The sequence below is a fragment of the Drosophila eugracilis genome, unplaced genomic scaffold (assembly GCF_018153835.1).
Source record: "Drosophila eugracilis isolate 14026-0451.02 unplaced genomic scaffold, ASM1815383v1 contig_415, whole genome shotgun sequence".
Taxonomy (NCBI): Eukaryota; Metazoa; Arthropoda; class Insecta; order Diptera; family Drosophilidae; genus Drosophila; species Drosophila eugracilis.
In genome coordinates, this window is record NW_024573278.1 from 1,503,007 (window position 1) to 1,524,738 (window position 21,732).

Below are 21,732 nucleotides of genomic sequence, written 5' to 3' on the forward strand. Positions count from 1 at the left end.
GAAACTACATGGGAACCACCCGGAAATACCGGGGGGTGGCGGAGCCATTTACGTGTTTTCATTTAATTTAAAACATTTTCTTTGCCGAAATTACAAAATTCATCTAGTTTTGAGCTCAGGCATGAAGGCCTTTTAAATACGCAGCATATGCTTTACAATTTGGTTAATAATTAGGTGCTTTAATTTTGGGAATGTAATCAAAGGAGGAATTCGTTATCAAAGAGTATATATATTTCAATGACAAATATTTCTTATTAAATAATACATTTACCATTTGAAATGACGAAATTTAAGAGAAAAAGAGACTACTGCCTAGTAAATTGCAAACATTTTGCTTACTGTTATCGCTTAGAAACCGAAACATTGATAAGATAAGTTGAATTTCCTAATCTCTCTCAAGTGGCATCGATTACCAAAATGTTTAACGCGATAAGGGTCACTATCAATGTGCCTGAACTACAATCTTCAGGGTAATAGCTGATATTGGTTGTGAAATGCTTTCAAACGGCAACCTAGCACAACAAAACGGAAAACACTATTCACTTATCGCTGCTAAAATGAGTGGTCATCCGAAGTCAGCGGGAATACGATTATAAATATAAGACCCACCCAGACGGTTTGCATTATCAGTCACATACCAACGCTCCACCAAAATGGTTCGCAAGCCAAGTGAATTATTTTTGCTAGTGATAGCCTTCGCCGCTTTCATGGGAGATTCTCAGGGTGCCAATATTCTGGGTCTCTTTCCCCAGCCTGAGTCCCTCTCATTTGATCATTCAAATGTCGACGGCTAAGGTCCTGGCCGAGAGGGGACACAACGTGACGGTGGTGACAGTGCTAAAACCTGTGGTAAACCACAAGAACATAACAGTAGTCCAAGTGCCACTCACCAAAGAGGAGGCCCAGCAAATGAGCGACACCGTTGGAGCGATGTCCAAAAGTGACAATAGCAACATGATTCTATCCCTGATCCGAATGTCGGGACAGATGGACTTCATGTTCAGCAAAATGGCCGAAGCCTTAAAGCACGATCGTGTTCGGGATCTTTACCTTAATAAGGACAATAAGTTCGATTTGGTTCTCTCGGGATACTTCATGAATGATTTCCAACTTGGATTCGCCAAGAAGGTGAATGCTCCAGTCATTGTCGTTGCCACAATGCCGCCAAACCAATTGTTGAATCCACTGATCGGAAATCCTTTGGAAGTGTCTTACGTTCCTTCAATCGATGGTTCCGTGGAAAAGGGCAAGGGCATGACATTCCGGCAGCGTTTGTCTGGCTACGTTACAAGCGTCTTCTTTGAGTTTTTCAATTTCCTAACCGTGAGGCGTAATCAAAGATATTACAAGTAAGTAGGATTAGTTAGCACTTTTCGATAGGTTTCTAATATATATGCTTTCTCTACTTATAGGGAAGTTTTCGGTGACGATGGTACCCTTCCCGAGTACTTTGAGCTGCTCAAGAACACGTCGTTGATATTCTTTGCTTCCCACGCCGCAAGCGAAGGACCTATCCGACCCAATGTTCCAGCCGCTGTCGAGATTGGAGGAATTCAAGTTAAGGACACGCCAGATCCCCTGCCTCAGAATATGGCGGAGTTTCTGGGCAATGCTACTGATGGAGCTGTTCTCCTCTCCCTGGGTTCCAATGTTCAGGGAAAGCATCTGAAGCCAGACACCGTGGCCAAGATATTCAATGTTCTCTCGAAGCTAAAGCAGAGGGTTATCTGGAAATGGGAGGATTTGGAGAATACACCTGGTAAATCGGACAATATTCTCTACTCCAAATGGCTGCCCCAAGACGATATATTGGCACATCCCAACATTAAACTGTTCATAAATCATGCAGGAAAGGGAGGCATTACGGAGGCCCAGTACCACGGAAAACCAATGCTTTCCCTACCTGTATTTGGTGATCAGCCCGGAAATGCTGATGCCATGGTTAAAAAGGGTTTCGGTTTGACCCAGAGTCTCCTGACCCTGGAGGAGCAGCCGTTCCGCGAGGCAATCCTAGAGATCCTATCGAATCCAGAATACACCCAGAAGGTTGCCTCGTTTTCCACTCTCTACCGTGATCGGCCAATGACCGCCAGGGAATCTGTGGTCTACTGGGCGGAGTACGTTATCCGTCACAAAGGAGCTGCCCATCTTCAGAGTCCTGTGGTCCACATGAACTATATTGCAGCCAATAACTTGGATATCTATGCTATATTCGTCGTGGTTCTAGTCATTTTTGTACTACTGCTGACTAAGCTGGTCAAGATCATTTACAAAAAGTTTGCAGCAAAACCAAAGAAGCAGAAAAAGCACTAAAAGTTTTTAATTGACCATCTGGTAAAAAATACTCGTAATAGTAATAGTAAAATGAAAATAAATGAATTTTAATATTAATTTTATAGTTTTTTAATTATATTTTATGTTTGGTTAAAGGGGATACTAACTTGTTTCAAACATTATGGCTAACTAATGTATAAGAAAAAAATACTGTCACTAATCATGTTATGTACTTTTTATGATTTAAAAATGTTTGCAAATAATCGTGGGAATTCAAGTGACACCATGCTAAGATAAGGCTCATCATCTGTTAAATTCCAGGCAGGTGATAGAAAAAAGTAAAAGTAATATAATCTAACCAGTTATATTTCTGGTAACCTCGTTCGTTGATAGGGTTTATCAAGTTTTTTAGGTACAATTTTCTGAGAATTTCAAAGATAAAACAGAAGCACTTTGGCTTATCGATTATATTAAACATAATATTAGAAATGATTTACAAAATATATTTAGTCTAGTCATTGTGACAAAATTCTTGATCTGTAAGTAATTTTTAATGCATTTCGATTAAATAACGATTATTTCCTCAATCTGATATAAAATTGCAAATATTTATACTTTCTTTTTCAAAAAAAAAATATATTTTATTTTATGTTTTTAATACAATATTTTTAAGTTGTAGTGACACACTATTTAAACTTAAAAACGAATTTATTGCAAGTCTGAAAACTCTTATTGCACTTTCTCCTTCTTTGGCTTCGAGGTGAACTTTCTGTAAACAAATTTAATCACTGCCTTGACCAGGAGTATCACAGTAACAAATATGATGGTGAAAAGGATATAGATATCAATATTTTTAGCTGCTATGTCGTTCATGTAAAGCAAAGGACTCTGCAGATGGGGAGCTCCATGGTGCCGGATGACGTACTCCGTCCAGTAGACAAGTGTTTCCCTAGCGGTCATTGGGCGATCTCGGTACAGGGAAGAAAATGAGGCTACTTTCAGTGCGTACTCGGGATTCGAGAGGATTTCTAAGATTGCTTCACGGAACGGTTGTTCCTCCAAAGTGAGTAGGCTTAGAGTGAGGCCAAAACCCTTTTGGACCATACTGTTGGCGTTGCGGGGCTGATCTGCAAACACCGGAAGCGATAGCATAGGTTTTCCATGATATTGCGCCTCAGTAATGCCTCCCTTTCCGGCATGGTTGATGAACAGCTTAATATTGGGATGTGCCAGGATATCGTCCTGTGGCAGCCACTTTGAATACAAAATATTGTCCGATTTGCCAGGGGTATTCTCCAAATCCTCCCATTTCCAGATAACCCTCTGCTTCAGCTTCGAGAGGACATTGAATATCTTGACCACAGTGTCTGGCTTCAGATGTTTTCCCTGAATATTGGAACCCAGGGAGAGGAGTATGGCTCCATCTGTGGCATTGCCCAGAAAATCCGCCATGTTCTGAGGCAGTGGATCAGGCGTGTCCTTAATTTGAATTCCTCCAATCTCGACCGCGGCTGGGACATTGGGTCGGATGGGACCCTCGCTGGCTGCGTGGGAGCCGAAGAATACCAGAGAAGTGTTTTTCAGCAACTCGGAGTATTCAGGCATGGTGGGATCATCACCGAATATTTTCCTAGAAGTAGAAAGAGCAAATGAGTCAACCCATTTAAGAAAGCACCTCTTGATTGTTTTTCCAATTACTTGTACCAAATCCTGTTACGCCTCTCTGAAAGGTAGCTAAAGAGTCCAAAGCCGAGGCTTGATATGTAGGCGAAAAAACGTTCTTTAAACGTCACACCCTTACCGGGTTCCACAGTGAGTGCAGCATATGAAAGTTCCAAGGGATTGCCGATCAGTGGGTTCAACAATTGGTTAGGAGGCATTGTAGCAAAGACGATGACTGGTGCATTCACTTTCCTAGCGAATCCAAGTTGGAATTCGTTCATGAAGTATCCCGAGAGAACCAGGTCAAACTGGTTGCCTTTGTTTAGGTAAAGAGCCTTTACTTGATCATCCATTAGAGTCTCTGCATTCTTTCTGACCATGAAGTCCATCTGATCTGACATCCGGAGTAGGGATAAAGCCATGTTGCTATTGTCGTTCTTGGACATTCTTCCAATAACGTCGCTCATTTCCTGGGATTCCTCCTGGGAGAGTGGCACTTGGATCACAGTTATGTTTTTGTGGTTCACAACCGGCTTTAGAGCAGTAACTACCGTCACATTATGACCCTTCTCCGCCAAAATCTTAGCCGCTGACATTTGAATGATCAAATGTGAGGGACTCAGGCTGGGGAAGAGACCCAGAATATTGGCACCCTGAGAATCTCCCATGAAAGCGGCGAAGGCTATCACAAGCAAAAATATTTCACTTGGCTTGCGAACCATTTTGGTGGACTGCAAAAAGTATACTGATAACGTGCACAATCAGGCAGTGCCTTTTATATGTAAAATTCTGTACACTTCGGATGATTCAGATAAGCATTTTTAGCTTTCAGTACACAATAACAAACCAAATTTCGTCAAACCTCTTTAGTATAGAAGTATGCAAAATTATCGTGGCTAGCTTTACGTGTATCTTTGGCTATCAAACAACTTCAGGAAATCCCTGTACATATTTATTTTGGATGATAACAGTCAAGCAAAAATATTGCAATTAAATTATCTGTTTGTAGTCGAAATTCGGTTCAATTATTTCGCAATTATATGTAAACTTTAAGTTTTTGTAAAATTTTATATTTAATTTATATGGTTATAGGAACGACATTAAGTAATATTTTTCTCATCCTAATATTATGATCTATTCTTTTAGCACGTCTTTTGGCAAAGCCTGCGTGACCTTTTTGGCAAAATGTGGTGGAAAAACATGTGAAAAAGAAAAACGAAGGAAAAACTTAGAACCAAGCATAACCACTGTGATACTTTGTGACCCACGACTCAGAAAACGGAACCCACACCTGAACTCCAACAGGAAAACCCAGGATGAGGCAATTTACAGTTGCGCGGCCACGTGACTTACTAAATCAACTTGGACTGCCGCTTGTTTTGTGGCATTCGAAAAATACAGGAATGGAGGAATAAGAAGTGAAAATAAAAAAAAAAAAAAGGAAAAACACCTCAAATCCAATTCCCGCCCAGGGTGATGTTGCCGGAAATGTCGGGCTGACAAATCGCGTGCAAAAATCTGTGAAATCTTCGCTTGCTGCCATCTTTATCTGTATATTTCCGAACTGAAGTCCAGGTGCACTTGGAAAATTAATTATGTTATTTTTGTCTTTATTTTCTTATTTATTATTTAGTACGTATATTATCAAAAAAACAGTTTTTCCTAGATAAATCAATAAATTTCAGTTAGTAAAATGATATAATTTAGAAATGTAAAGTCCAAAAAAGTTATTTTACTAAGAAATACACCTCTTTATTTTCTGAGTGCAGACTGCTGAGCTACTGCTTTGAGTTTTCCTTTACATGAGTAGGGTTTTTGCTTTGGCGCCTCGTCCTGGACTCAAAAAATCCCTCCGAGCACCGCCGGCGCCTCTTTGGCAATTTGTTGGGTTTGCTTCTTCTTTTTTGTTGTTTTTGCCTGTGGTGTTGTTGTTTTAGCCCATTCCACTGGTAGTGGTAAATTTTTTGATTAATCAAAGGACATTTTTTTGTTCAGTGCCCGTGTCTCTTGGCTGTTGGTTTGTCGGTTTGTCCCCCCAAAAAAAAAGGAGGCAGAATTAATGCAAAAATGATGAGTGGAAATTTGTCAAGCTTATTTACTTCCGTCATTTAATGTGCCCGCGGCAAATGGTGGAAGGAGGAGGTTGGGTATGGGGGTCACGGGCATATCCGCCGCATCCGGATCCGAAGCTGGAACTCTCAAGTCGAGGCCCAAACCAACAGACGTCGGAACTTATCTTTGTTTGCTCCAATTTTTTTTCTGTTGGCATTTTTTTTTTTCGAAGCCCAAGGCAATTTTATGCATAATTTTCGGTCAATGCCTGACAGTTTTTTGTTCTTGTTATTTTTCCTACTGATTTTGCTGTCATTTTTACCTGCGGCGGCCATTGGCCATTGCATATTTTAGCCCGGATTTGGCCTAATGCGTTGAATATTTTTCACTGCCTCTGTAAAGTGTTTGGTTTTATATAAATTTCTTTTCCAAGGGAAGTGAAGGTTGCTAAATCGAATTTTCCGTTTTTGGCATTTTCCTTTCATTTTTGCTGTTGCTTTTGTTTGTTTGTATCTGTTTGCCATAAGTTAGGTAAACGACTTCAGGAAAGGAAATGAGGGGCATAAGCGTTTTTTCTGAAGTCCCTATTGGCTTTTCGGTATTCGGATTAGGTTGAAGAAGGCATGCGAGCTGAGATTTTTTTGGGACCCTGACTAGTCAAACAACCAGTGATAAATTCTAAGAAAAGGGGGAGAACTTAAAAGATTCAAGAATATTTATTAATTTATCAGTTGACGAAAGTTCTGTGTACAAATGCTTAAAAGAGCTGTTTATAGAAAGAATTTAGTTAAATATAGGGACAATTTCTGGCTTTTCCTTTCCTGTCCTATTTTTTCTGGCAGCTAAATTTGTTATTTTTTCATCAATTCAAAATGCAACGATTATTTTACATTGTTTTACTAGTTCTTATAGAAATGATTCACATAAGGAAAGTCTTGTGGCAGCCATTTAGCTGCCAGGATCCAGATTTAAGTTCTGCTTTATGCACTGTGGCCATTCATAATTATCTACTCGAAGTTGGGCCACTTTGCAGAACCAAATATCCAAGGAATAGCACCATGTGGCATTACCCAGTGCTAACAATCCTCCACGGAGTAATAGTTTATCTTGCGTTGGCATTACTTTGGGATACATCAGGCTGTCTGATTCAAAGGATATTGGTTTATATGGAAAATAAGGATATACAAAGTTATTTTTATATGATTCGACTTTCAATGGCACTGAGCTGCCTTTTTTGCTGCTGGAATCTATTGAAAAATTCTAAAAATTGTTGCAACAATAAAAAGGAAAAGAACAAGATAGATGATATCGTGATTTATCCCGTGTTAAATAGCTTTCCCTCAGAGATCCACTTAGGCAGTTTAGGTCTAAACTACAGAGAGCGTTTTCCGAGACCAAGGATGCCTTCATATAAATCGGTTCTCAGGGACATTGAAAGACGCAATAAATAAAAGCAAAACGTGAAATTTTAATACAAATTTTGGGAATTTTTAAATAAATTAAAGTATTGTTAAAAACACCTTTTTTTGCTTAGTCTTTTATTTGTATTTATTTATTTCCCATACATCATTTAATACAATTAACAATTCACATACAATAATTAAGTTTAATTGCCATTGATTGTGTGTGTTCCTTTTATTTCTGTGCTCAAATATTCATGTGTAAATTTGTTGATATTCGAATTTTCCACCATCTATTTAAATTATTCTGACATTTAATCGTATTTGGTAGCAAATTTTACGTTTAGATACCTATATATATTAGATTTATGTTTCATAGTTTTCATTCTATGTTGATTTTTCGGTTTCGCATTTCCGATGGCTGCTTGTTTTTCACACATAAAATAAATGTTTCATTACACTTACATATGTAGGAAATGGCTGGGCTTCCTGCTCTCGGACCTAGACTAATTCGATTTCGACTATATACAAATTCAACTGTTGCTGCTGCCTTGGCTTGTTAACTTTTCATTTTGGCTCGAAAAATGGTGCGAATCACCCAATTTATATTTTTTTGCACCCTCTCTGTGTTTCTCCCATTTTCTGTTGATTTTACATCGTATGCACTGAGAGACCAAATTCTAGTTAGTTTAGGCTACAAAAAGTGTGCCTGTTAATGCCAGCCACTAACTCTGAGAGCCGTGCCAGCGTAGAATGTGTACAAGGCTCAAAAGCCAGGCGGCCAAAGAAGCTGAAAAATATATTTATAAAAATTTAAATATTATTTTATGTAAAAATAAAGTTAAAGTTCTTTAAATAGATCTTTAAACTCAACTCACCTGGTTGTCCGGTGATGCAGGATCCATTCTCTGTGAGTCTCTGCTTAGTGCCAGCGTCCTTGAGTGCCAGTATAGTGGTTCGCACCCTGCTCTCCCTCCTTACCGCTGCCAGTCCCATGATATCCGCCGTGCAGCGCAATTCCAGCATTTCACTCTTGCTGATGAAGCGCTGGTCGTCCAGGTGGAGACGCAACTGCAGGTGGCTGGCGAACAGGTGAAATCCGTCGGCGTTGCGTGAGACTTCGTTGATTTGCGGCTGCAAACTGTGCCCAGGTGCCTGCGGCCGGAAGCAAACGGAAACGGAAATGCAAATGGAAAGCGTTGGGTTTAAAAGCCAAATTGGGTACCACATACGGGCGTGACTTACAGTCGGTGTCCTGTCCCAGTTTTTTGTCAACATTTGGACAAGTTCAATGACAAAACTGACTGGGCTAGGACACTTTTCAAATAGAAAATGAAGTCATTTTAAGGCACTTGAAAAAATATGTATGAAATTTAATCTTATTTGGAACCTAACTAAGGTAGTAATTCTAAATTTTGTTAGTCTTGGTAATGAAGTTACTCCTAACTAACAGAGTAGGCTAAACAGTAGCTGATAGTCGCGACATTCGACTGTAGCCATTCCATAAGATTAGAAATTGCAAAGAAACTTAAACCACAGATACAGACCCAAGCTTTGGTATCTTTTTATATTTATAATTAAAAAATAATATTTTATTATATTATTTAAGAGTTTAAATAACTTACCGTTTTATTGTTAATATACCACACTAACTTGGCCATTGGACTGGACATTTCCGAACTGCAGTTAGCCACCAGATAGTCGTGATATTTGTAGGCATGTCGAACGCCCGAGATGTACGGATCGAATTTGGGTAGCACTGAAATCAGAAGCAATTAACCATTTAAGCTATTTATTAAACCAGAATAATTCAGAGCCATTAAACATTTTAAGCATTATACACCATTTATCCAACCCAACTTAAAGACCAACGATTTAAAATGGCAAATTCATTATTGTCCATTTGCCAGAAACGGTATAAAGTTTCATTTCATAGTTCTCTGCTGGAGCAAAAGTACATTTTTGTGCCCAACTCTGCCCCGACAAATGCATAATGGCATTCGGGCACCAAAACTTATACCAATTAGAGCGAAATCCGAGCTTAGTTTTGCCATAGAATCGGATGGTATATGGTAAAGTAGTGCAACGGCACTTAGACAATTACCGACACGCCAACACCAAATATTTATTTGAAGTGTTAATTAATCTTAACAAATAATTGCCCAGGACAAAGTTTTTTGATGAAAACAAGCGTAATTTAGTTTATGGCGAAGGACCCCTCTTAGCTACCTCTCTCTCTCTCTCTCTGCCTTTCTCAAATAACCGCAATGGCAACAACAACAAATCCCAAATCCAAATGAATGTTGTTGTGGAAAATTTGTGAAATATGCTAAGGACCCCCAAGGCCTCCAGAGACAATGGACGGGTGGGAAGGGAATTGGGATGGGGATGGAGATGTTGGGGAATCAGAAGTCAGGCAGTCAGCAGGACTGTAAACTTTTTAATTGACTTAATACAAACCACTTTGGTGGAAAGTTTCTGACCTGTTTCAAGTACAACTTACGGGTCGGAGGGACTGACGAACGGACACAATGGACAAACGGACGGAGTTGAAGTTGATGATTGCGGCCATGTTGTGCCTGGTGGTGGCACGCCTCTCCTTTTCTGCCCCCATTTGTGTGACTTGCATTGCGGGCGAAACAAAAGCAGCAAAAATGAAAATTCAACGAAAACAAAGCAATCAACTAGGGTAAATAAACCAAAAATGGCTATGTAGTATACCCAAGTACCAGTAAAGCACCAGAGAACAAGATTGAAAAAATACACACACCGAAAAAGTAGAAAGGGAAAACTGTGCCCCCTGAACCCTCTGTGAAAACCAAAAAAATACAAAAGGAAAGTCAGCTTTTGCGGGGGAACAGGGCTGCCGAAAAATTGTGTTGTTGTAATGCTAAACGAAGCTAAACGAGCCAAAAAACAAGTACAGGATTTCCACTCTGGACAGGTGTATCCATTTTGGAGAGTGTGTTTATTTTAAAGGGAAATCTAACCTCAAATGATAACCCCCGCATTAAAATGCCAAAAGCTTAGCAAGAGGACATCAAAAACTGGGGCAAAATCACTGAGAACTAAAATATGATATAAATATAAAGCTAAAAAAGGAAATTATGTACTGAATTTCTTATTGTTATTAAGATTAAGATTCTTATTCTATGTTTACTATGTGAAACCGTGTAAAAATGATGGATACGTTTTCTTATAAACTCATTAATTTCTTTATTTTTCATCAACTACTCTTTTCTCAGTGAAAAAAAGGTAAAAAAACAAACCCATCTTGTCACTAAAAATGCGGCAAATCTCCGAAGTAATTAAGTGCGGCTCAGTCACCGTTTTATGGTCAGTATGTGGACCGGCATGTTCTGGCGTATCCTGGGGTATCCCGTCGTACGCTGGCATATCCAGGCATTTCCCGGCCCACTGCTGAGCTGTGCAAACTTGGCAAAGTTAATCAGTGTGATGACACACGGCACGCAGCTAAGCGACAAAATATTTGCCGGGCAAAAGTTTGAAGCAAACCTCAAGCCTCCAAGCCTGATCCTGTTTTCCTGTGTTCCTGTGTGTTCTGTGGATCCCTGCATCCCGGTATCCCAGTATCCCAGTATCCCTATATCCCTGGTCCTGTTTCTGGCATCATCAAAGCATCCTGGGTGATGGCTGTTTGAAAATCGAGAGCAAGAGAGACAGAGAGAGTGCCGATGTTGTTGTGACAAAGTTTTTAAGGTGGTTACGATGGCGATGGCACTTTAGTGACAAAATTCCCAAGTCGATTGTTGGTCTGTCAACAGCTTCGCCTTCATTGAAACAAAAAACAGGCGACACCAGCTAAAACTACGTGCATCCAATTCGCCACTATACCTCCCCCCCTCACCATTTTAACCACACACTTTCCCAAACACTTTCCCCGCTTTTCCGACTTTACCCCCTGTAGCCCACCGGACACATTGTTCTGCCCAAAGAGGACTTTAAACTTTGCCGCTATCTCGTTGATGAAGTTTGATGCCATGGCTGGTTGGCTTTATTTTGTTTTGGCTCTTGCCCCTCGTGGCATTGTATTATTTTTCTTTTCCTTTTTTTTGTGTTTTTTTTGTTGCTTTAGTTTATTCTCTGGGTTTTGTATGTATATAAATTAAAATGACGAAACTAACTGGCCACTGTCTATGGCATATGCCAAAGGCACTCGTTGCTGGTCGGACAATGCAGCTAGTATGATTATGCGGTCTAGTTTTTTAGTTTTTAAACTTGAAAAGGTTTTGTACGAATTGCATATATAGTGGGTCTAAACTGGAAAAGAAGAATAGACTGAAAAGAAAAATAGTGGACCGAAAGTATGAAATCATATATTTTTAATAGTTTTTCAGAGTTTGGATTGAGATCTGAAAGTTAAAAATAACTTATATTTCCAGTTTTCTCATAAATAAAAAGTGGAACTTATTTTACGTTCAATATTATAGCAAAAAAAAATATTTAAAATATATTACTTACAAATCTGATTCACAAAAGTAAAAGGCATATTGAGTATTTAAATATTTTCAACAAAATATCGATTGAGAGAATGCACTTCTGCTGCTGCACTTATTTCAATATTTCACAATTCCCAATCAATCTCCATAAATCATAAAGCCATAAATAAATGCCAACTAATAATCAGGAATGGAGTATACTAGCAATAAGCAAAAGGGGAAAACCCATAGATGAGGAGTGAAATCGAAGACCGAAAGGAGAAACATCCACGTTTCTGTTAAGCTCGTCCTGCAAACTGGCACTTAATCTAGCCACTGGGATTTCCATGTACAACCACTTGAGCATGGCTTACTTTGTCTATTTAAGTACGCTGAATAGATAAAAGTCAAATTGACATGCAAATAGCGAGCACACAAACAGTCTGCCCTCTGCCAAACATCCAATTAAAGGCGAAATACAAATACGAAAATGCGAATTCAAATTTGATTGTTACGCGTAAACAAATGCCTAAGTGCGCATTATGCAAATCAATATCTCTTAAAGTAACGTCAATAAATAAGACGCCCACAAAAACGAACACACAGCCCCCAAAACTCGCGGCCCAAGTCTCGCGGCAACATCCATTTAGCATCTATGTGGAGTATTTTCCAGGCTACAAAAGGAGACAAATCGCTGAGCGGCGAAATTGCGACAAATAAATCATTTTGAGCCGCATAGAAACTAGAAACAAAAGACATAAGCAGGCCATTTCCATTTGGACCGAAATCAATTGATTTGAATTTCAAAGTAGACCCAGCCCAGCGACCAAAACTCTGACTGACTGACTGGCTGTCTCTACTGCCTGACAATTTCTCCTGGCCGCAATCAACCGCAGAAAAGGGGAAAAACGGGTATTGTTACACTTGGAAAATATGCCTTAAGTTTCGCTTTTTAAAAACAAGCTATAAACTCAAATATCGAAATACCTTCCATATTTGATAATTAATCTGATCTTGGACATTTTTTCGGAATATTCTATACAAATATATAGTAAAATATATCCTCGTTGGAGTTAAATACAAGATTTTTGTTCAGTGCATTGAAGAGTGTTGGGTGCTGGGCGGAATCATCGTCATGTACGCTGCCAATCAAAGCGAAATCAAAATGGTGGGCGATGCGTTGCCAGCGGCTTTCGGTGGTTCCGTATTTTGCTGGCTAGGTGGCGCGGTGGTGGTGCGGTGGTTCGGCGTTGACGTTAACAAACCCAACTACAAGTGCCGCAAACGAGTTGGTCCTGTGTGATATTTGTTGTATTTTCTGCCATTTCCCTGCGTTTTGTTGTTGTTGTTTAGGCCCAGCACGTGACAACGGCAAAAGACCGCGCATTGTAGATTATAAATTGATTCGCACAAAACTCACAATTGAGTTGAATTTGTTCACTAGAGCGGCAGGTGGCGCAGCGGGGGCGTTCGGTTGGGGTGTTCACTGTACGGTACGTTGAACGTTTTCGGGATGGTTTTGTCGGGATTTATTAACAATCATTACTCATACAAATGGCTGACGCGTGTCACAATTTTCCAGCGTTTATGCGACGCCCTTTTGAACTGCCTACTGGCCTAGGTTCGGGACCTGCTTCTGCTGCTGCTTCTCCTGCTGTTCTTCCCTGTCCCTCTTTCCATCTATCCATATCGGGTAATCCGTGATTCCCTCCGCAATCCGCCCGGAAAAACACTTTGCCGGTGTGGCATTGATAAATGGAAAGGAGTTGCCGGCTGAACTCCCGACCCCAAAATTCTGTTGGCCGTGCAAGGACCATTTATAATTTTATTAAGTGTTTGCAAAATTGCACATAATTTGTTGTCTTTCTGTTGCAAAACATAAATCAAAGACAGCTACAAAAATTACACAGTGGGAAGGAAATGGGGGAGATTGTTGGACAATGGTAAAATGTGTGTGATTTTTGGGGCAGATATTAGAGATTATTATGGTATTATTAAGTTGATCATTATATTAATTTGAAAGTTTCTTTATCATAAAGAAAAGTGAAGTAGTGAACAGAACTTAAAAAATGTAAGTTATTATATAAATAAATAAATTTATGTAGTTGAAGAATTGACTTTGAAGATAAACTGTTTGCCTGCCTTATGAGGGATACGCATTTTAAAAGATATTTTCCATTACTATCGTAATCTTGTTTCAACAAATTGTGTGTATTTTTGATTATTTTTTTGGGTTGATAATAAAGTTTTATTTATTATTTTTAATTGCTTAAATCAGCCTACATTTAAATGATAGTGAATATGAATTTATTGGGCTTTCCCAGCCTATTTGCCCACTGTGGTTAGCCCTGAGTACTGGATCTCTTTTGTGAGGGGAACGGGAACATTTATGCACCTACCTCCTACTGTCATATTGGCCGTCTGATCGATCAGCTTGAACTCGGGCGCATCGCCGGACACCTCGCATCTGTATTGGCCCGAAGAGTGGGCGCTGAGCTTTTCCAGCTCCACGTTGCAGATGAATTGATTGCAATGCGGCGAACCGTCGGCGATGGTGACACCTTTAACGGGGAACCAATTTGTTGTCGGCGGCGTTAGTGGCGAGTATCTGCAAAGAAAGAGATGCCCATAGAGTGTTAGAAAGAGACCGCGACAGACCGCTAGCTAGTTGCTTGAGTTCGAGTGCTGCGCAAAACCAAAACCATGAAATATTGATGAGGGAATCATGTTGAAGAAAAAAAAAAATAAAAAATACATATATTTTTCTGGTTTCCATTTCAGTTTCTGCAACTGCAGATGGAGCTCTCTTCCGTCATGGATTGTATCCATTTTTTGGCCGGGCTGTCGATTTTATTATGAATAATATGCAGTTGCACTCAGCTCTGGGTTCTACTCAAAGCTCAAATAAAATTCAAATTCGAATACGAATGCGAATTCAAATTCCATTCATATATGTAGGAGTATTGTTCGTATGCAGGGAATGTTGCATTTGATTACAGCAATTAGCGAGACGATTGGGGCCAATCGTTTCGATTCGGAAATGTGTTGAGAACGACGAGAGAAGGGCGAAAGAAAGGTTTTGAAGGGAATTTAATACTTCAGCATTTAAATGCTGGGCTAAGGCCAATTACTTAGTATTCCACAGTCATTGTTTAATAAAATTATGACAACAATGAATGTGGGATCAAAGGAGGTTAAAAAGAGAATTCCTTAGAAAATCATGGAATTTGTTTTATTATTCAAAACATTATTTTATGGAAAGCGAGTCAACGTGTAATCATATTTAAATTGTTAAATCAATGTCTGTCATGCTCAAACTATAAATTCAACTTCTTTTATTGACAAAATTCCATGTCAGAAAATGATTAGAAAATATTATTAAATACTAAAATATTTACAAATTCATAAAGAACTTTTGTGGTCACAATATTATATGTCAAAGGTAAAAGTCCAATTTTTTGATTATTAATTGTAAAAAAAATCACAGTTAAGCACGCACTTTGTCTGTGCTTTCTTGGCACAAGGCTGGAAAACCAAATGGATTGTTAGGTCGATTTGTTGTCCGTAAACACTCAGTTTAACAAATAGAAAAGCACGGCCGAACAAATTCAGAATTACACTCGAAATGCGTGTATCTTTTGTGGGGTTTTTTGTTACAGATGGAAGCAACCGCAGTGTCAAATGCACATGAATAATTGAAGCCGAGTGCAGACCGCACAATCAAAACGTTCACACAAAAGCGTAATTGATAAAAGCCAACTGCCTACGGCAGTAAATTACTGGCAAGGCAGCAAATCCAGCCCTCCATATACTGCCCTCTTCTATGGCAATCATCCTCAGCAGCCACGCCCCCTTCGCGAATATGTCAAAAACAATAATTTCAAGCCTGGGCTTTCCAATCGAATGTGGTCGCCAAAACGCTTGAAATTTACATGGAACTTTGGTTGTTGTGACGTGGGATGGGCGTGGTTGGGAAAATGCACTGAGCAGTAAATAAATAAATCAAAATTCTAACAATAAATAGAAACAACCTTTTTCAATCTGTCTAAAAATATGTTAAAACTTTTAGTTTTTAGTCTAAGAATTCAATTTATGAAACATTTATTAATATTTGACTTATGAAACTTACTTGATGCTTTAGAAATGTATATAAAAATTTTTTTAAAAAAAATAATAAACTTAAACAAAAGACTCTTCCAAGAAATATCAACTACCTTTTTGATTAAATTTTATTATTATAATAAAAAGTAAAAAAAAAACTTCTTCTCTGATCAGAGATTATGAGTTATGCATAAATTCAATTTTTTTGCCAAAGAGTGGGCGTGTCCGACCATTTGGCAAAGCCCATAAACCGTTAAATGGTTCTGATATTTGGCATAAATAATAATTTTTTTCCTTGCCGCCTGACATCACCATATTTGTAGCGGGCCTTAAAAATCAATAACCAAAACATTAAAAACGAATCGTAATGCCCAAACACACACCTTTGTTAAAAATTTCGCGCTCGATTAAGTCCCGGATGGAGAGCATGGATCTGGGCAACGGTCGCCGATTCTTCACGTTCATGCTATATATATATATATATATGTAGAATATATACAGCAATGTGCAACAATTAAGCCAGTTAAATAAAAAGCCCTCTTCGCACATATTTGGGCCCGATACGGCAGCGTCACCTGGCCGCAATTGCAGGCGGGCCATAAAAATCCATTTCAATTAAGCATTTAAATTAGTTGCGACACTTTCAAGCGACCCAGCCCACTTCCATTATTTTGTTTTTATTTTTTTCTGATTTTTGTTGTTTTTTTTTTTTTTGGGAAATGGGGGACTTTACTTTGTTGCGGACAGTGTTGCAGTTTCATGACGTTTTCAATTTGCGCCATAAAATCTGCATGAATGCGCCGGCACATTTCGCAACTCCCAATCTCCGGGGCTCCCTGGCGACATTTTATTATTTCAAACTGAATGCCGAAAAATATTTTTATGGTTGGAGGTTTTTTCGAAAAAAGAAAAGGAAAGATAAAGGGGAGACCACTTTTATTTGCTCTACGGCCACAGCTCACCTGAAAAACTCGAGGCCATCCTTGTACCATTTGACAGAGTTCAGCGTCCGATTGCCCATCGCGTAGCTGCAGAAGAGTTTCGCCTTTTGGGCCACGTCGATAATGCGCGGAACGGAGAGGTTCGACAGGTGCAATCCCTCCGCGGGCACAGGTGCCATTCCTGCAACGACAATGCAACAACCAGTGCAGCTCAGTATTAACAAAAATCAGGTATCGAAGGGAATATGGCTTATAAAAAAACTTAATGAAGTTCTTTATTTGAAAGTTGATCTTAGTCTTGATATGATAAATAAAGTATTTATATTACCTTAAAGAAAAGATATACATCTCTTAGTCAATATTCTAAACTACATTTTAAGATACAACAAATAAGATACATGAGAGCATACCTATTCAAAGTCAGATATTCCAGGTATATTTTTTTATGTTTTAAATATTCAACTTATAACAAGGTCCTGTCAATCACCTTCACTAAAATCTTATTCTCTTCTAAAATAATCTATAAAATGTAAGATTTTGTAATCAAAGTTACACTTTATAATTGGCTATAAAATAGCCTAGTCGCCATCTCTGATAACAACCAGAACGGATAGCGATTCCGCTGGTATTATTCAGTAAGCTGTTGGTAAGTGCGAGCTTGCCACGCGGGCGGATAAATGGGAGATTCGATTCTAGGATGGGGCAGGTTGACCTGCACATGAAGAACTTAAAATAATAGACTTTGTTTCGCTATCCGCGGGGATTTCAATGTTTGGTAAGTGATTTTTTTGTTGGTTTTGATTTACTCGAGTGTGAAGGATTTGTGCATGGGATCGGGCTTAAAACGTGTGCTCTGTTTTTATGAGTGTAATAAAAGGTGTGAAAATGTGGTAGTTATTTGGAACATTAAAACAAAAAATAATGAATATGTTAATGAATGTATTAGTGAGGTATTAAATTTAAGATATTTCCGACTTTTTTTAAACTTTATAAATCTTCTTTTATGGTCAAAAAATAATGACCATTTCTGAGAAAGCTGAAAAATCTTTTAAAATAATTTAAATTAATTTTTGTATGCATTTTTTCCAAACATTACCCTTAAACAAGGCTTCACTGTGCACAAACCAACAAAAAACCCTTTTCGGAAAGTGAAGGTGGCAAAAAGGTCGTCGCCGTTAATGCCTTGACTTTGGCTGCTGACCCATGGCTCGACTTTAACGCCTTCACACTTTGTATGACCCCGCATACTTTGCACATTTTTATACATTTACTTTTTTTTTTTTTTCATTTTTCATTTCGTTTTCATCTTTATTTCGCGTCGCCACATTCATTATTGCATTTAAGCCGGGCCCCGCAAATGCAGGCCATGAATCAAATGGCCGTCCTGTCGGCCGACGTGGGTATTAATTAAGTTTATATTACTTGGCCTGATAATAAAAATTATACAAACGGACCAGCGACGGGCGAGTGGGTGTTGCTTTTTTTCCCTTTTCGCCGGCTATTTGTGGTTCATGTGAACTATGAACTTTGGCTGACCGACAAAATAATTAGCCCGCACTACGGCCATCTCTGTTTCTCGCATATCCCTCGTATAGTCATCAGTATATATCTATCTTTTTTTTCACACGCAGCCAGCGGAAGCAACAGTTTTTCGTTTGTTTATGGGGCGGCTGGAAGCTTTTCCGGCAGCCAGGGACGAGTTTTAATGGCCCCTGGGACAACGGCTTGAACGTCGACTAATTACAACAAATAACAGACAAACAGAAATTAACTTATGTGCTACATAAATTAGCGATGTAATACGACTTTTTGCTGGCGACCAACGTGCGGATGCCCTGAATTTATTGCCATGACAACTACGCGTTGATATTCGTCCCCAAGGAGGCCAAAGTGATGACTAATCTCCGTGACACAGTTTGCATTCTTAACAATAATCACATTGGCGAAATTGTGAAAGTAGATCACTTTTCATATATTTTTTATTATTGGAATATTATTGTGATTTAAGATTATTTATATTTAGTACCAATCCTTATATTTAGGACTATACAAAGGAGTTCATAAGTTCTAATGATATAAAAACACTTTTTAAAGGGCTAAAAAGTTGTGAGGATAGCAACTTTAACATGGGAAAGTATTCCTTTCTAAGTTGTAAACCATTCTTTATTTTTGGGTTCTTTAGTTTAGTATTTATTTCTTGAAAATCTTAAATTATGTTTATTAAACTCTTAATAAAAAACTGTTTCCTTTAAGCCATTCTTTGTACCAGCTTATTGGCCATTTTCCTTCATGTCAAAAGTGAATAAAACTGCTTAACAAGCTTAGGTTTTTAGCCTGTGGCACATTTGTTTTTTGTTATTTTAAATATTTGCATACTTTTGTTTATCAGTTTAGTTTATTTTTTTGCCATCCTGTTAACTGTTTTTTTTTTTGGGTTGCTCGTTGGCCATTTGTAATCATGTGCTGTTTGCATGGTAAATTAAGGACAGATGACATGTGCGATTATGTTGGGGTTGGCATATTCCTTTATTTTTATTAGTACACGATATTACTGATTCTACAGTGGATTACATTTAAACGGTTTATACGGTTTTATTGTTTATGTCGGAATGTTTTGTAATCGGGAATTTTTTAAATTGCCAAACGCTTAGCGCAATTTGCCACTAGACGTAATTTTCTCGACAAATGGCTTTATGTGCGCATCCCAGACACATTACTCATAATGACAGGCAAAAAATTCGATTAGCCTGGAAGCAATTAACATGCTAGCCCCACAGACATCCTTTCCAGGGCTGTATTAACCCTCTGGAGGTAACCCTGTCAGAGGTTTTGACATCTAACACTCTTACCAATAAAAATAATAATAAAAAATTATAATATTTATGTTTTTATCTCAAAGGAAACTTAAGAAGAGAATTATTTAAAATATAAGAAAAGTATTTATATTAAATTAATATTACTTCCTAAATTCATTCTTAAAATTTTAGTAATTTAGTAACTAACTTTTATGTAAGAAACTACGATATATTATTTAATTTTTGGAAACCTAAACCCCATAAGAACATAAAGGGTTAAATATAATATATATGCCCCAATGACAAGAACTATTCGTGGTCTACATTCTGGCCACATGAATGTTCTACGTTGCCTCCGCAGTCGCTATACCAGAAAATCTGGCTTAAGCCTCTTTTGGCCAACTTTGCTTTGGCCGCTGATGGTCCAGTTGGTCCAGTTGCCCTTGACTGATTGTCGGTCAGTTAATATCACTCAAGCATGCCGTGGCGACGAAACCTCGATGACAGGCAGACAGAAGGCTGACCATGTGAGCCCAGGCCGATGAGTTGGCCAAAACCAGCCGCCTGAGTCTTTGGCTTAGAGCCGTTGCCTCACATGCGATGAGATAATGAATGCGTTGACGTTCAAGGATTTAATGTGCCGAAACAATGATGAATTAGTGACGAGACAGAAATTTCTCGAGCGCAAAATAATGAGCATTAGGCAGTTGGCTTGCCGTCTCCTCTCGAGGACATTCATGATGGCCTCCCCATTGCGGACATTTGGCCCATTGTCCGGACAATTTGCTTTGAATTTAGTTGATTGCCGGACGGAATTTGGCGCCATTTGTGCTCAGATTGTGTGTTTTTTTTTTGGTTGTGCCTTAACATCGCATTAAATTTACAAAAAAAAAACAAATTTAAAAAAGCCCAAGACTTCTATCCAATTTAAATTCTAATGACCATCACTGGCCGGGAAAACTGAAAGATTTTCCAACATGCCGTGAATTTATCTTTGTCATCGCCGTTGACATTGATATGTGGTGTGGACTTTATTTTTTGGTAATATATTAATTCAGTAAGTGTTTAGTAGAAAAAATACAACTTAACTTTAATTTCTTGAATCAATTTATGATTTAATATTAATAGTCTTAATCAAGAAATCATATAGAAATACATTTGTTGGCTTTAAATTAAAAATCAAAGTAAACTTTTTAAACCTTATATTTAAAATCATTTTAAATACGGATAAAGTGCACATTTTCTAGTGTGTTTCTGCAATTTCTTTCTCTCGCAAAACTTTCTTGTTTGATTAGCATTTGTCTAAAAGCATTTCCTTTCCTCAATTCTCATTTAGTTTCCGACAGTGGCTGCTGCTTTTCGTAATTTTAAAGAAAACGAGAAGTGAGAGCTCAGTTACATGATTCGTTACGCCCTGAATGGAATGCATGCCTCTACATTTTCTTGTTAGTTTTATGCTGAGCCATATAGCCAGGACTATTTTCAGCTTGTCAATGCTCCTCCGCTTCTCCCTTGGCCTCTCCAAAAGTTTTCCCGTGTCCTATTTCCATCTGCTCCCCATTTCCATCATAATTTTTTGCTCAACATGTTATTGCTGCCGCTGGAGTTCCGCACATTTCATCTTGGTTACATTTACTTTCCCTTTCCTTGGTTTTTCTTTTTCTTTTCCTTGTTTTTTTTTTTTTTTTTGTTCATCTGAGGCCATATATTTTCCCTGTATTTTAGTTAACATTTTTAGTGGCTTTCGGGACGGGGCAAACAACAAAAGATTCATCATCTTTTTTTTTGCCTTGCAAATAGGTTGCTGGTGAGACTTAAAGCTGGGCTTTAACGTGGTGGTGTATCGGAGATGGTAAAAGTGTTTTATTTTGTTATTTTGTTCCCCCCAGCCCAGCGTATACTAGTTCCTGACAGTTTTATACACTTGGGAATCGGTGGTAGTGGTGGTGGGGTTTAGTTTTTGGGCGGTTTGCCGAGCATGATACGCCTTGATGGATTGCCTGGGGTCTGTTCTCTGACATCCCTTCGATTCCGGAAGGTTATCTCTTACTTCTACGCTGATTAAAGC

At 38.6% G+C, this 21,732-nt stretch overlaps 3 protein-coding genes across 3 annotated transcripts in view; 1 reads left to right on the top strand and 2 right to left on the bottom strand.

Annotated features, from left to right (window-relative positions):
* Positions 1-610: 610 nt before the first annotated feature.
* LOC108116981 (UDP-glycosyltransferase UGT5) lies at positions 611-2,358 on the top strand. Its single transcript, XM_017229143.2, is given in 3 exon segments — positions 611-743; positions 745-1,349; positions 1,413-2,358. Coding segments are annotated over 3 exon segments (1,596 nt in total). The 5' UTR covers positions 611-653; the 3' UTR covers positions 2,314-2,358.
* A 645-nt stretch (positions 2,359-3,003) lies between these two features.
* Positions 3,004-5,458, bottom strand: LOC108116805 (UDP-glucosyltransferase 2). Its single transcript, XM_017228852.2, has 2 exons — positions 3,973-5,458; positions 3,004-3,904 (listed from the first exon to the last, which is right to left on the bottom strand). Exons 1-2 carry the CDS (start codon positions 4,656-4,658, stop codon positions 3,004-3,006), a joined length of 1,587 nt encoding a protein of 528 aa, XP_017084341.2. The 5' UTR covers positions 4,659-5,458.
* Positions 5,459-6,815: 1,357 nt separating this feature from the next.
* LOC108116950 overlaps positions 6,816-21,732 on the bottom strand; it is a 41,849-nt gene continuing 26,932 nt past the window's right edge. The window contains exons 3-7 of the mRNA XM_017229103.2: positions 16,891-17,050; positions 14,227-14,435; positions 9,014-9,147; positions 8,267-8,543; positions 6,816-8,178 (exon numbers count right to left, since the gene is read on the bottom strand). Of these exons, the coding sequence (XP_017084592.1) occupies positions 8,114-8,178; positions 8,267-8,543; positions 9,014-9,147; positions 14,227-14,435; positions 16,891-17,050 (845 nt within the window). The 3' untranslated portion in view covers positions 6,816-8,113. The remainder of the gene's footprint in view (positions 8,179-8,266; positions 8,544-9,013; positions 9,148-14,226; positions 14,436-16,890; positions 17,051-21,732) is intronic.

Bases quoted from the DNA above. Each gene is read 5' to 3' on its own strand.
- LOC108116805 (XM_017228852.2), bottom strand. From the start codon at position 4,658: ATGGTTCGCAAGCCAAGTGAAATATTTTTGCTTGTGATAGCCTTCGCC. The intron at 3,905-3,972 runs GTAATTGGAAAA...TTCTACTTCTAG, and splicing joins CGTAACAGGATTTGGTACAA to GAAAATATTCGGTGATGATC.